Raw genomic sequence first — 15104 nt, 5'->3', positions numbered from 1 at the left:
TTTTTGGGGCCCCCCCCCCCCCCCCCCCCCCCCCCCCCCCCCTAAATCACAAAAATTAATGAATATACTGATGGAGTATTAAAGGTATCCTGTGAGCTTCAGTAACTAAGGTAACCTCTTTGTAAGGTGGGGATAGAGAGCACGAAAAGGTAAATGAAACCCGGAAAGAACCCAGAAAAGAAAAAATGAAATTTGAGTACCCTGACCTTTGGATAAATGTACAAAAAATTCAACCTGATCCTATTTGCACTTGCAGATCAAACTCTTAACTAATCTACAAACATGGCAAAAGCAGGCAGGCTGTGAAGGAATGCGATCTGTCAGTACACAGCTTGTTAAATACAGCAGCTGCAGATATGAAACAATGCCTCAGTCAACGCCCGGGAAACTCCAGTGATAGAAGGATTGATGTATCTTCTCTTCTGGCATCATATAAAATCTATGCAACTTCCTCATGATCCAATCCCGGGAAAATAATTAGGTAACTGTGACCTCCAACAAATTCCTTGTAGCTCCCAAAATTGGTGTATATGCCCTCTCCACACCCGGATGGGCAGAAAAAAAAAATGAAAGAATAGCAACACAAAAGGGGGGTCAGCAGTAAAGTGTCCTCACAAAATCAAGGGTATGGGGAACACCCATCACAACGTCTTCATTCAAAATCACGTAGCTGACAATGCTCTTGAATCCTCTGTCTTGTTTGAGCGGCACATGCAATCCGGGCATGGGAAGGTATATATTGAGTCATTTGGTCTCTTCAGCTCAAAGCCCTTTGAATCACCATGGGTCCTCATACCCAGCAGTTGACGCTTGAAAGTCTTCCATCTGGGAATAAACAACCAAACCAAGAGATGTTACTCCTATGGTAGTTTGGTAGTGCTCAAGTTCAGAATTTTGAATCACAATGGGTAGTTTGGTGTCCCAGACATTTTTGTTCATATTAACTCAAATACATGACAATCCATAATATGGTATTTTCTTCTGTTCTTCTCTAGCCAAAACCATAAAAGGCGTTTCTCATTTCCTGCCTATTCCAGCCACACACCCATAAAAGAAAGGACTATATTTAGTTCTGACACAAATATCATCAAATGTAACCTCCTTCCAGCCATTTAAATACATGTAAAAATGCATTTTTCAATGAGACTAAACTAGCCATAAAGATCATGTATACCTACCCAATTTTGGGATTATCAAAGAGTAATGCTAACTTCCGCTTGTCGGGCCTGATAGTCTTGGAGTGTCCACCATACAAGTATCTTCTGTGTCCCATCAGAAAATGGGGAAAGTTTCCTCCTTGAGTTGTCACAAATACCTCACTGTGAAGACAAACAGTGTAATCTGTCGCAGCCATCCTGGAAGAAAAATTCTAGCAATAGTAACTCAAGTCAGAACAATGGTATTATACCACACCTCAAAGATGGAAGAAAAGAAACAGAACTAAGACTATTAAGACCTTGAAAGGAGCAAGCTCCTCATCTGATGCTAACATCTCTTTTGTCTGCAAATTAGGAAACATTTCCAGTAATGGGGCCATTGTCTTCTCAGCATTGTATATCTTTCCCGATGCCAAATAGATAAATGTGTTCTTATCAAATCCCATTCCCCTAAGCATCAAGCCAACCTGATTAGATGACACAGAAAAAGAAATAATCAAATATTCATATTCTAGAATTTTAAAGAAATTTAAAAACTCGTAAAGTCTTTCTTAAAGTGAAAGAAACAATTGAAGAGAAAGATAAAAACAATGGTCACAGTTACAATAGTGTTGCAAAACAGCAATTTAGAGGACCCCAGCTGGCAGAAGGCACAATGGGACACTGCCTTGCAATGCAAGTGCCTCATATGCTGGGTTCAAACACAGAAATGACACAACAGGTAAAAGACTAGGGAGGGGAGGATTAACCCTCCATTCTGAGGCCATAAGTTTACCTGTTCAACTAATATATATATATATATATATATATATATATATTATATTTTGAAGGTATGATCATTTGTTTTATCAGGAAATGAAATGACAAACAGATGAAGATGCTGACTGACTACCTGATGAAACTTCTAGCAATATGGAGTTTATACTGCTAAACTTGAATTCATGCAAAACCTAAAATCGCTTAACTGGAATTCGTGCAAAACTTACTGCTCTTTCATTGTTTGTGAATGAATAGTCACTACGTAATTAAATACTCAGGAAGGAACTACACAAAAGCAAAAGATATACCTCTAAAGGAGTGAGAGGACATTTTCCATTAATCCTGATTGCTCCAGGACGTATAACCCTACCAGGTTTGCTAAATTTCCCTCTCCAACCTCTTTCCCTTGCTGCTTTCATGTCTTCATTTTCTTGCTCTCCACCATCAAAAACACAACAAGAGAATGCAACCATGTCCTACACATGGGAGATCAGTAAATTCCACTTGTTAAAGGAAGATGATATTTTCTTCATGGAGGTTAAATAGAAGTTAATTATAATACACTAATAGCTGATCAAGACAAACCTCCTCAAACCGAAGATGCACCGAAATATATTTGCCACCATAATTTGAACTGCGTTCTTTCATTCTTGCAACCAAAGTTTCTCCCAAAGTTAATATAGGACTTGAAAACCTTAAAGCTTCATAATTTGCCAAGCATCTTAGCCGTTGAACAGCAGGAGGAGAATCAAATGACAATCGATTTGCAAAAGGAGAAATCCTTATAACCCTGTTTTGTCCATAAATAAAACCAACATTAAGCATCATTTTGTACAAGAATTGCATGAATCATGCCACAACCATTTTCACAAAATTGATGCAACAATAAGTATCTCCAGAATCTGCACTGGATACAACAATAACAAAGTTCAATTCTTGCGAAACCTGTATAACAGTCAACATTAGTTCAGTTCCATATACCATAAATTAAGTATTTAACACTATTTTTAGCAATGCTTATTCAAATTTTTTTTTGAAAACACAAGGGCGATAGTGTTTTATTAATGAGGAGAAAAGGGTAACAAGTACAAAAAATCGGACCAAGCCCTAGAGGATTAGGCAAGTACTCTACACCAAACCAAGCATAGTGGTCCTCCCCCCCCACCGGTCCGCCTAGGAGCAGAACATATAGTTACTGGATCTCATTTAAAATAGTTATAAAACAATATAAAGAATTAACCAATAATCGATGAACAGTAATCAGGTGGAGGTCACATTGACATGTTTAATCAAACTCATCTACCAAGCAGAATTTGGAATGGATAGAAAACAGCCAAGAAGTATCAATCCCAAAATCATCAGATTCAGGTGGGTCGGTAGGTTGAGGTTGAAATTTACAACCTCTACTTGCACACAAGTAGTGTTGATACCTAATGCAACTCTTTAACATATTAAATGACTAGGACGAGCAACACAACAGATTTTACAGACCCTATATTTTTTCCTCCATATTCTCCCTCCCCCCTCTCCCCCCTTTTTTGACTAATACACACCATTTGTGCAATAGAAACTATTAAACCATAGCTCATGTAAAAGCAAAGTTTCACTGTTTAGCACAACATGTACCACGACAACATAATGAAAGTTAACTTTAAATAAATAAATAAAGGGACCAACTGAAGTTAAAATTTTCTCACTCACTTTTCTTCAAGTAACCTTGGGAGAACTGCATCCTTATAATACAGAATGGGCGACCATGCTTTTATTCTGAAGTTGTATACGTTGCTCAAATTGTGGTCAAATCGTTCCATTAAATATTCAGGAACCTTGTTAACTACGCGTACATCATTTTCCAACATACTGATGAAATAATCTTCATCATAGATGTCTCTGAATTTACTGAAAAGAAAAGAAGAAGAAAATCAGAGTCCAGTGTTTATGTGAGAATGAAATCGTAAATACAATATTCGTATCAATTCAACAGAAAACTCCTCATAAAGCTACGAGGTTTTAAGCAAGGTACAACCATAAAAACAGAATAATGTGAGGCAGCATTCATGCCAACCCAAGAGAAAATAAAATGGTGTATTAGCACCTTATGTCACGTTTATAATGTATCTTTACACTTTTATCCATCCTTCTGCTTTCTTCTTTTTGAGTTTAAGGGTTGACTGAGTCAAGTCAAATTTTCAGATAAGTCAAGATGCATAGACGACACTGCCAAAATTCACGTACTGTTTTTTATGTACCTCAGATTTGTTTGCTATTATGTACCTCATATTTTAGTTGCAAATTTCAATACCCTGGGAGGGTTCATAGATATGGATATTCATTGTTAGGCACCCTGATCCTACAAACACAACATCAAAATGATAAGTGTTGACAAACCTTGGATCTCTCCAGATGCTATGATAATGAAAATTGGGAATTACAAGTGTTGCATTAAGATATCCTGCAACAGCAACTGCATTGCATATCTAGAAAGAATCAACAACAACCATGTATCAAGGAGTCAAGAAAGTTGTTACAAATAATAATATTTAGAACAGAATAGGCAAAGCACAAACACAAAGAAGAAAAGAAATACACAACCAAACGAGTAATTAAACTTACTGAAGTCCTCTGCTGATTTAAACCACCATTTGCCTCAATGTATATATAACCATTTGACTCCGCTAAACCTACGTAAAAGCAACCGAATGGTCAAGTTCGGAACTCATATGAAGATGGAACCAACATATAAATGTGCCTATCTAAAAAGTAAATGAAATGATATAATGTTACAGTATGGAAATATCAAAAAGGAAGGGGGAGTATGAATTAAGCATGCAGTTTCCAGCGTAGGAAAAAAAAGGTATACCAGTAGCCATTATCATATAAAACTGCAAGAACTAGTTGAGGTAACTCGTACCTCCAGAGGACTTGTTTACACACGGTCTCCACTCAGCACCTTTATAGGAATGTTTCCATACAGTTGAGATCTGCATAGAATTTGATAGATTGTCAGCAAGTTGGATTGGATGCATAGGAGCCATAACTACATCGAGAAATTCCAAGATCTCTAAGAGTAGCCTAACTAGGGAGAGAAACAAGGGAAGATTCAAAAAGAAAAAAAAGAAACAATTTTTTCAAATGCCACTTGTATGTAATGCTTCCCATGTAATAGCTCAGTATCCCACAGTTTTTTTTAATCTTCTTCCTGTCATTTTATCTCAATGATGAATTACTTATTTGTTGTACAAATAGCAATAAGTCAAATTTCTGCACAAAGAAAGAAAATGAGTACGTCCAAGTAATAATGATAGGATTGATTAAGAGACAATAGGTTGATTATCTGCAAATTAGAAGATTGATTGTTCACATTCATAGTTCGTTTACGCAAAGATTTCAAATCTCCAGGTTAAAGCATAAGCAGGAGGATGGCCGATATAGTACTAATTACTAAACAAGGTAGGCACGCCAAGCAATCCTATGTAGTCTAAATCAGAATAACTTTGCCATGATTGATTTTCGTCCTGAAATTATGTCAAATGAAAAACAAAAACAAAAAAACAGATTGATTGAAATTCGAAATTATGTAATGCTGGAAAACAATTATTGGACAAGATCCCAAAGAGAAAATCGGGCAACAAAAAGGGAAGTAATGACTAGACGAAACGCACCGCATCGGCGGAGGAGTTATCGGCATCCATTTCGGGTCGGAGCTTGGCGTAGAGTTGGGGACTGCGGTAAACGGAGCCGGGAGCAGGACGATGTGAAATGACGGGAACGACCTCGAAGGAAACGGAGCCCATGTAGAGGAGCATGCCAGAGATGTAGAGGAGAGGGGCGAAGAGGAAGAACCCCTGGCGGCGGATGAGAACGGAGAGGAGGTGCCAGACGATGCGCTGGATTAGGGTCCGACCCGGCTGGTTGAACCGGCCACCTGCTTTGGACCGGCTGTGTCTGAACCGGGGCGAGCGGAGCGGCGAAGGCGGCGGCGATGGGCTGTTGTGTCCGCTACTCGGTAGCCGATTGTATGGGTGCATTGGGATTTCTGCTGCGCTCTCTCTCTCTCCCTCTCTCTATGTACTACGTCATGTGGCCGCCTCTCTCTGTCTTTTTTTTCTTTTCTTTTCTTTTCTCTGCGTGTGTTTGTGTTTCTTGTGAATTGGGTCTCTTCTGAGAAAATGTTGGGGGAGAGAAAAGGTGGACACAGAAAAGAAGAAAGAGAAAGAAGAAGTGTTTGTATTGAGATGAAATAGATTCGAACAAGAATGAGTTGGGCGTGCACGTGCTTCTCCTCTCAGGGATGACATGGGCTTCTTCTTTTTTTTTTTTTTTTTTTTGGCTTTGAAATGAGGATGACTTGTTTGCAAAAAAAATGCCTAGAAGACCAAAGCCAATTGAAAGTATTTTTTTTTTTTCAAAACTATGTCAAGTGTTGTCAAATCTATTTAGCATAAATAAATGCAATGAGGATTTATTTAATTTGATAAGATGATGCAATGAGAGGATTATGCTAATCAATGTTGATTAAGATTGAGTGCATTTGACATGATGGTTTTTGGTGAAAGATGGTGGGGGGCGGGAAAAAAAAAAAAGAGACCACTTATCAAAATGGGAAATTCGGCTGATGATTATCAGGAAAATGGCAAAAAGTTGACTGCACCACAAATTACTTGTATATGTGGAATGGATCCAGAGATTCTTTATAGATACGTTTCTCTGAATATCACAAATGTAAATATCCATACATACTCTATGTTTCTGTTTTTTGGGTAAACAAATTAGATTAGAGGAATATATCCTAATGTGAAATATCAACATTCTTTATCGGATAGGGTCAACATTTATTATTGTTGTTATCTAATGATGTACATAATGGAAATATTTTGCTTCATCACTTTAACTTAAGTTGTATTTTCATATCATTCTCAACACTTGATACGTGTTTATTGGCATAATCATAATTAACTCTTTATTTTGTATTTATGGAACTATTGTTATATCAATGAACACATATCAAATGTTAAAAAGAGTAATGATGATACACCTTAATTAAAATAGTGAGCAAAGATACTCCCACAATAACAAATTACTTTGTTTATTCGATTCTTTTTAAGGGGGAAACTGCAAAATAGGAATAATTAATTGCAGTATAAAAAGAGATATCGTGCCTCCCGGTACAAGTAATTGTGTGCTGTTGAAGGGTTGTCCTATTATTTTTCTCTAATTATTTACTCCTTTTTGTTTATGTTAAAATAGGATCTACCTTTGGTTGGGGAGGGGCACGTGGCATAATGAGGTGCTATTGATATTTTTTTTATTGGGGGACATACTAATTTTAGGGCAATTTGGAATATTATTTTATTCGGATATTACCATTCAAATGGCCATGCTTTTTAAATAAATAAATAAATAAAAAATTGGCTGTAGCACTAGTTGGTTGTATCATTCATATGTATGCCAATCATGTGAAATGGAAATTATATTTTACTTGTTTTTTTAATTTAGTGTAATGGAAATTACCATATGAGTTCGTTTTACATTAAATATGTGTTACATTTACATTGGGAGAAGAAAATATGGGCTATGTGCCAACTGCCAATGCCATAGACAAAATTTAAGGGATCCTGTCAAGAAAAAAGATTTTTCAATTATAATGGAGTTGGGAAAATAAAAGTAGCCCCAACCAACAAACGAGATCTCTATAAATGGATGGATGAGTTAGCTACTTACCTGTTGTACTCGTCCTCTTATACGTTGGGATCCAACTCATAAAGTTGGGAAAACATAAGGTAATGTATGTAATCCACATGGACCCGCTCCCCTTCATTGCCAGCTTTTAATTTCTAACATTGAATCTTCTGTCTGGCTTGTGGTGTTCAACATTCACGTTTACAGATGGAAATTGGAAAGTGACAAGTGCAGGAACCCTTTGATCATTTTTTGCGGGTATTTCTTTTATAATTTTGTTTCTATACAAGTAATAATCTAAATTCTCAATCTAGTTTACGAGAAGGAGAACTCGAACTTAAGTTCAAGAGCACATACTTAATGCCCTAGTCAGCTGTTCTAACCCTATTTGCTGATATTTTTCATTCAAATGAGTGAAGATGGAGATACAAATAAGAGGGGTGAAAAGGATGGAACATTATAAAACAAACTACAACGATTTTCAGTTCAACTTGGAAATGATAATTGAAATATATCTTAAAGACTAAAACCCCTCGCAAACGCACTTTCCACTTCCATAAGAGACATTTTAAACGTTTGAATCAACTCCTAATAGAGTAGTAGTTGGAACTTTGAGTAAAGCGCCATCACTAATTAACCTTATTATATAAGAAGGAACTAGAAAAAGACGACAAGGAACTAGAAAAAGATTTCGTCCAAAAAAAAAAATAGAAAAAGACGAGAAATAATTTACAGGGATGAGGATGCTGGGAGGAACTAAAGGAGAAAACGGTGTTATGAGAATCAGAATACAAATCCAGAAATCCCACAGGACAAGGCTGCCATAAATCAGCAAGTCAGAATTGATACTGAAAGCGACCTCTCTCTCTCTCTCTCTCTCTCTCTCTCTCTCTCTCTAGGAATCTCTCTCTCTCCCTCTCTCGGAATTGGGCTCACATAACAGAAGCGTTAAGAACTTTTCAGTGGACCACAACATGCGATTTAAACACACATGCCACGTCAAATTTAAGGCCCAATTGATTTTCAGATTGCAAATCCAATCCAGAACATAAAAGAGGGTAAACAAGAATATGAAATCAAGGGAGCCTTTATAATGAGAGAATTTGGTGAGGGGTTCATTTCATCCCACCATTCATTCATTTAAAAAGTTGAACTCCGACATTTTCTCACTCTTGTTGGATGGTGGGATGAAACCACATATTAAACCCCCTCACCAAAAACCCTCTCATTATAGCATTTCCGTGAAAATCAAAGGAAAGGGCAAGGAATTATGTAATCGAATTCAAATCACAACGTAATAAGTAAATTATAGTGTTTGCTTGCACATTTAAAATGAACATACCTCATGCATTATTTGTACATACATGGGGTCCCCATCATGCGGATGGAAACAGAGTAAACGGAATAGACCAGGTTTGAAACACAGTACGTACGCAGAATTAGGAGAATTAATATGCATCAATTATAATCACGCAGCTTTCCTAATAAATCAAGAGGACACATTTGACCGAAAACACACCACATTTGAAACAATTGCGGAAATCAAATCCCATTTTATAAAAGAAAGAGGTCAAGGATATGAAAGCAAGAAGAATTTTCAAAATCCAATCACAATCTAAGCTACTTTATAAATCACATTTTGGTTATAATGGTGGCATGTGTTGGGTGAATCCCTTGAGTTAAAGCATAATTGACAAATTCACAGGCTAGCATGCAACAAATAAGATACACAATTATTTCTAAATTTTGCCCATAATTTCCAGTGCAAAAATCCAAACCTAACAGAAGATGGAAATAAATTAGACTGATAGGGGCTTCCATTAGTTCATTTCAAAGAAAACTAACATCCATGAGAAATTCCAATCCGCTAATTAATCAGTTACATCTGACCCTCAAATTGAATAGCAATATCCTTTAAAAAAAACATACTATCCAATCGAATGACTCATTCATGGAGAGTGCCCAAGATGTCCTCATCCCTGTATAAATGGAGCCTGCACACAACACCAACCCACCAAAAACCCAAACCAAAAGTCATAAATGGAAGAAACCCCTAAAACATACCATGGCAAAACAGAGCAAAATAGAACGAAAAGGCTTACTCTTTGTCACCAAGCTTGACTTGGGTGCCCCCATACTCAGGCAAAAGAACTGTATCACCTTCTTTCACAGCCACTGGAATCACATTCCCAGCCTTATCCTTGGCTCCTGGTCCCACAGCAACCACCTTCCCTGAGTTTAGCTGCACACACCCAAATAAATTAAAATCCACACAAAGTCATCAATCATTGACAATTTACTCAGAGACACATTTTAAGAAGAAAATGGTAGTATTTACCTTGGTGGATGACTCGGGGAGGAGAATGCCGGCGGTGGTTTTAGAGGGTGGGATGATTTTCTCAATCAGGACACGGTTGAGGGTTGGGATCAAACGCCTAGCCATTTGTGCCTCTGTTTCTGAGACTGCTACTGTTGTTGGCTCAGATTGGATTTGGGTTTTTCTTTGGGGAAGAGGGCGATTGCTGATCTTTCTTTTAAAACATGTGGGTTTGGGTAGGAGGGGAACTACTTGGCGATCAAGTTCTAGTAGACGATAGAAGGTTCTAGGTCTTAGGGTTTTGGGGGTTTTAGGGTTTGTAAATTAAGTTGTGTTAGATGGTGTGGGCTTGTGGGCATAGGTCTGAAGGTTTGGTAATATAAAAAGCCCAATGCATTAAGTTGTTTGCTTGGGCTTACCTTCATTGTCATTACCTTTCCTCGAGAATCTATAGTGACGGTCTTATAAGGCCCTCACAATACTTTAGCCCATCGGAAGGTTGCAACTAAGTCCACAAATGTATGGATCTGGTTGAAGCCCATGAAACCTAACTGGGTACCACGCGAGAAAAAGAAGCGAACCACATGCAGCCACAGTCAAGTCCAGAACGAGAACGACTGTCCTTTAATGACCAACAATCAAAGTTCGAAAATGGTTCCTGGGCGGGTCTGCCATCTCTGCAAATGCATCAAGCTAGCGACTCACTCTTTCTCATCGTTTATCAACAACGTAAAGGTTAGCTCTTCCCAACAATTCACTCTTTTTATCAGTGCATTCTTTATGCTGTGACTTAGAGTGCTTTTGTTGAAGAGGGATGTTGTGGCAACAATTGTTTATGAACTCAGGCCAAATCCTTCCGATCACAAGTAAGCTTTCATTATCCTTGCGGAATGGAAAATTTGGTCTTTTTCAAAGAAATGCGGGTTGGGTTACTCCTTGTGGGTTTATCAGTAAAACTCTGTAGAATTTCATGTCTTGTCGAATGAATTCGAGGCTATTTGCCAGTGGAGAAAAGAACTGATGTTATGTTGTTTGCAGGACAAAGGCTAAAGGTGGGGGTCTTTCACATGTGGAATGAGGAAACTCAAGCCATGCTAGCAGTTCAAAGGCTGAAATGAACAAGTTATGCTAACTGTGACCTGCTGTGCTTCTTAAGAATGGAACACTCTTTGTACGTATATCGATAATAAAAATACCATGGAAATTACTTGAATTGTTGTCACAATCCTTATTTGTGGCTCTTTTTCTATGTTATCTTTCTTTCGCTTTGTGTTTTATTTCTTATGGTTGCACTACTTAGTTTGCAATGGAAGATGTTGGTTTTGTTGAGGCTCATGTAATCTCTCTTGAGGTTCTTTAACTCAAATGGTCTTCAAACTTATACCCGAGGTTTTTAACTCAAATGGTCCTTAAATTTATACCCGAGTTGCATTTTGGTCCCTCAACTAAATTATTCGTTCAAATGATCTATCAACTCTTTATTATTCGGTGCATTAGTCCTACATTTATATTTTCTATGAGTTTTAGTCAAGTCAATATTTAAAGTGGGGTATAAGATGGGTATATGGATTTTTTACTGTCACATAATTAAGTTAATGAACAATAGAAATTAAACATAAAATTTGTCATAGTTTATCTGGTACTTTGGTTGAGGACCTTTTTGTTCTGATTTTCAAGTATCGAAATTCAAGTTGAGGTCTACTTCATCTAACCAAGTCCCATCCCTAAAAAGAAATTTACAGATAACTACAAGTGCGTGCAAGTGCCGATCAGTGTGTCTTTTATTGAAAAACAATACGCAGGGAACCTTCAAGTCCGTCCCTGCAAAAAGTATACTTTTTTTAGGCTCGACAAGCCGCTAAAGTTGAGCCCTAACTGGATCAAGTCATGACTCGTACGATACAAGAATTCTAGACCACTCCTCGTGCTAGGTTAATCATGATAAAAGTCATGCATATTCCTGTCCATTTTGTGCAAAAAAAGAAAATAAAAAGGACCATAAACTTTTTGAAATCTATATATATGGTTGACATACTTAGGACCAAAATCTTTTTGCAACCCAATTGGGGATTGGCCATAACTTCGTTATCCCTTCCAATAGCGTGTGATGGGTTTTTGCGGTTCAGAAGGTTCCCACTAAAATCACATATAGTTTCCTACCTTTATAGCTTTGTAGCCTTTAAGGACCATCACATTTTATCCAGAAAATCGGATTCTTGTTATCTTTCAAAGACATGTCCAAATTACAATATCTTTGCTTACAATTTCATGCAGAATCTAGCTTTAAGAACCTTTGCGATGATAAGTTGCGTGTATAGTTTTTTATTTTTTCATACACATATATGGATGAAAACCTGTCAATATTTGCTTTGAGAATATAGAAAGCCAAACCCATCATTGCTTGCCACATATATAGCTAGCTGGACATGTCACATATGAAATATACCATAACTGATAGTGCAAACAGTCAAAACACTCTAACAAGGGAGAAAACTTTACATATATACTTAATTTGTGTCACGATGAGCGATACATATATACATGCAATTTTTTCACCTAACAAGAACCATACATAAACAGAACTCGGGACTATTCATTATAAACACAAAACACACATTTGCTCATAGTCAGATCATTCCCGGGTTTCCCTCTTTTTCCTTATTTGTGAACTTACAACAATTTCCATATAACATTGAACCGTGAGACCGAAGTAACACATATGGCTGTGAATTAGCTATATGTATGTATGTATGGTAAACTGTGTGTTCCAATAACTTTGGTGACTCTTCATAATTTCTGCGTTTGACTTTGGTTTTGATGATGATCCAACTAATAACTATGTATGTATATATCAAATCTGTAATTCTGGCTGTCTGGCTCAACTGATGCTACTTTGTTATGGCTAATCTTTTATTTGCAAATTGCAAGGGTTGGCTGCGAATCAACGAAAGGCATTGCTGGGGGGTTGTGGTATAGAAGAACCATATGGCGTGTCTGATGAATTGAAGCATAATTATGAGTTCCACGATTGAAAACAAAACTGGAGGATGGGGACTCACTTGATACGTGGAGCTTATTCACTGGCCTTCTCTTGATGAGTTTTGTAATCCATTTTCAAATGGAGCAGTTTCATTTTGAACATGTGTATCGAGAAGCAAATATAATCGCGGATTTGTTACTTAATTTAAAAATAAACTACGCTTAACTTGTTTTCATGTTTGGAATATTGAAATCCCACCTTCTTTGGAATTTTGTTCTTTCATTAAAACAAAATTTCAGTGATCCATGAATGTTGTTGCAATTTCCTTTCTTTTGGAAAGGCTGGAATTTCCCAATATGCCCAATGGGATGTCGCCATTGTGCACCCCTCCTTTTAGATCCTGCACATTCTTTTGGGATATCAATGGGGTCCTCTCTCTCATATACCGGAATCTCCTTTACAAGTCCAAAGATGTGGTCCAGCCAGCTACAAGTAAACTCTTCTGTTAAATAACAATGATCAAAGAACCAGAACATCGTCAAGTGGGCGTGCCGGAGTGGTTATCGGGCATGACTAGAAATCATGTGGGCTTTGCCCGCGCAGGTTCGAATCCTGCCGCCCACGTTTTGACTCTCTAATCTTACACGTTAACTTTTTTTATTTATTTATTTTATAATTTTATGGACGGCAGCAAGCACTGCACAATGGAGGGTGGAGGCCCGTGGAAAACAAGTAGTGAGTGACCCTCCAATTATCTGATCAAAGATGACATTTTGCACCTCAACATTGAAGCAAATGAAATGACTTCTCCTTTTTTTTATATTCTAAGATAGTATCTTCTTTTTCATCTCATCATTCAAAAATGTTGGGTAGGAAGAAAAAGTAGTAGGGTTCAGTCAGTGTCTGAGGAAAACTCCAACATTCTTCTCCAATTTAGTGCCACTTGAATCTCCAATATATATTCGAAAGGGCCCACTTATCTCTTTCCATTATCATCACTGTTAATGGTGGTGGAGGAGAGGGTGAGCTTCAGTGGCTGCCTGGCCGGCCATTCTTGATTGTTAAGCTAATAACCTCTCCAACCTTGTTACTTACAAATTATGCGGTAATGGTTAAGCTAACTTTCCAAGCCACACACACATACGTATGATTAACTAAAGAACTAGGGGTTCAGGCCTGATATTTACTGTGTGATGCACCAATATTATCGTGGGGGATGAATTTTGAACTTTACTATTTTTGCTTCTCAAATTTATTCGACTCAATTTTTTATATTTCTAAAGTCTTTCCCTTTTTCATATTTTTCCTTACAAAAAAAAATTGGATTTATGGGTATTGCTGTGGTTTATCCCTTGTATAAACTCGTTGTTTAATCTTTTGAAATTAAGAAGAGTTTTCTGAGTTTTTGAGTTTTGTTCTACTTTGAACAATCAACGAATCCCTAGAAAAGTTTGCTTCGAGTATATATTTACAGATTGATTAATCTGCCTCTATATCAACAAGATATAGGGGATGATTCTTGAATTAGAATCGGTTCCTCATATGTTCATGGAAAACTCAACAACTTCTAAACTAGGTTGTAGATTATTTGAATTGGAAGGCGAACTACATCCAACCTAATTATGGATGATCAACTTTGGTATGTTTTTTTTTCTAGAATCCTACCTCTTTTCTTTTTCCTTTTTTTTCAATTAGAAATAATAATTTTTCCCGTATTTAATTCATTGCTTTTATTTTAGATTCAAGATTGTTGTTAAGATTGTCTTTTGAGAATGAAAGAAAGTGTTCACTTTTATTTGTTTATGGATCCTAGAAATCTTAATCTCTTTTATGAATGTGGTATTGTGGAAGTTCTTCTTTTGTTCTTCTTCTTCCGTGTGCTATTAATTACTTAAGAAAAATTTGGTGGTGGAGGTCCATCAATATTACGCTTAACACTCGTTATAATTTGAATCAACTCGTAACACTACCTCGACATACCACTTGGTATTAGGAATAATTTTTTTTTCTTTCTAAAAGAGATGCAGATGACCAAGACCAAACCCTATTGTGAAGTGGATTCAGACATAATATTAGCAGGCATGGCTCGTATTCGGTTCCATGCACATTTTATGAAACAACATATAAAGTAGTCTGATCTGTACAGTATTTATACACATACCAACACCATATATATATATATACACATTATGGTTGGCAAGAAAGAGGTATG

At 37.1% G+C, this 15104-nt stretch overlaps 2 protein-coding genes and 1 non-coding gene across 3 annotated transcripts; 1 reads left to right on the top strand and 2 right to left on the bottom strand.

Moving 5' to 3' along the window:
* Positions 168 to 6484, bottom strand: LOC18790185 (uncharacterized protein At1g04910). Its single transcript, XM_007225667.2, has 10 exons — positions 5579 to 6484; positions 4828 to 4897; positions 4530 to 4597; positions 4305 to 4393; positions 3618 to 3815; positions 2502 to 2706; positions 2225 to 2392; positions 1457 to 1624; positions 1179 to 1369; positions 168 to 825 (listed from the first exon to the last, which is right to left on the bottom strand). The coding sequence occupies exons 1-10, from the start codon at positions 5942 to 5944 to the stop codon at positions 663 to 665; spliced, it is 1686 nt and encodes a 561-aa protein (XP_007225729.1). The 5' UTR covers positions 5945 to 6484; the 3' UTR covers positions 168 to 662.
* LOC18791569 (10 kDa chaperonin, mitochondrial) lies at positions 9275 to 10190 on the bottom strand. Its single transcript, XM_007223705.2, has 3 exons — positions 9934 to 10190; positions 9698 to 9837; positions 9275 to 9589 (listed from the first exon to the last, which is right to left on the bottom strand). The coding sequence occupies exons 1-3, from the start codon at positions 10036 to 10038 to the stop codon at positions 9541 to 9543; spliced, it is 294 nt and encodes a 97-aa protein (XP_007223767.1). The 5' UTR covers positions 10039 to 10190; the 3' UTR covers positions 9275 to 9540.
* On the top strand, positions 13435 to 13516 carry TRNAS-AGA. The gene has a single exon. It is a non-coding gene; the product is annotated as a tRNA-Ser (tRNA).

This window comes from Prunus persica, chromosome G1 (assembly GCF_000346465.2).
Source record: "Prunus persica cultivar Lovell chromosome G1, Prunus_persica_NCBIv2, whole genome shotgun sequence".
In the NCBI taxonomy this organism is placed as follows: Eukaryota; Viridiplantae; Streptophyta; class Magnoliopsida; order Rosales; family Rosaceae; genus Prunus; species Prunus persica.
Note: the sequence above shows the minus strand (reverse complement) of the source record. Positions and strands in the feature narration are given on the sequence as shown.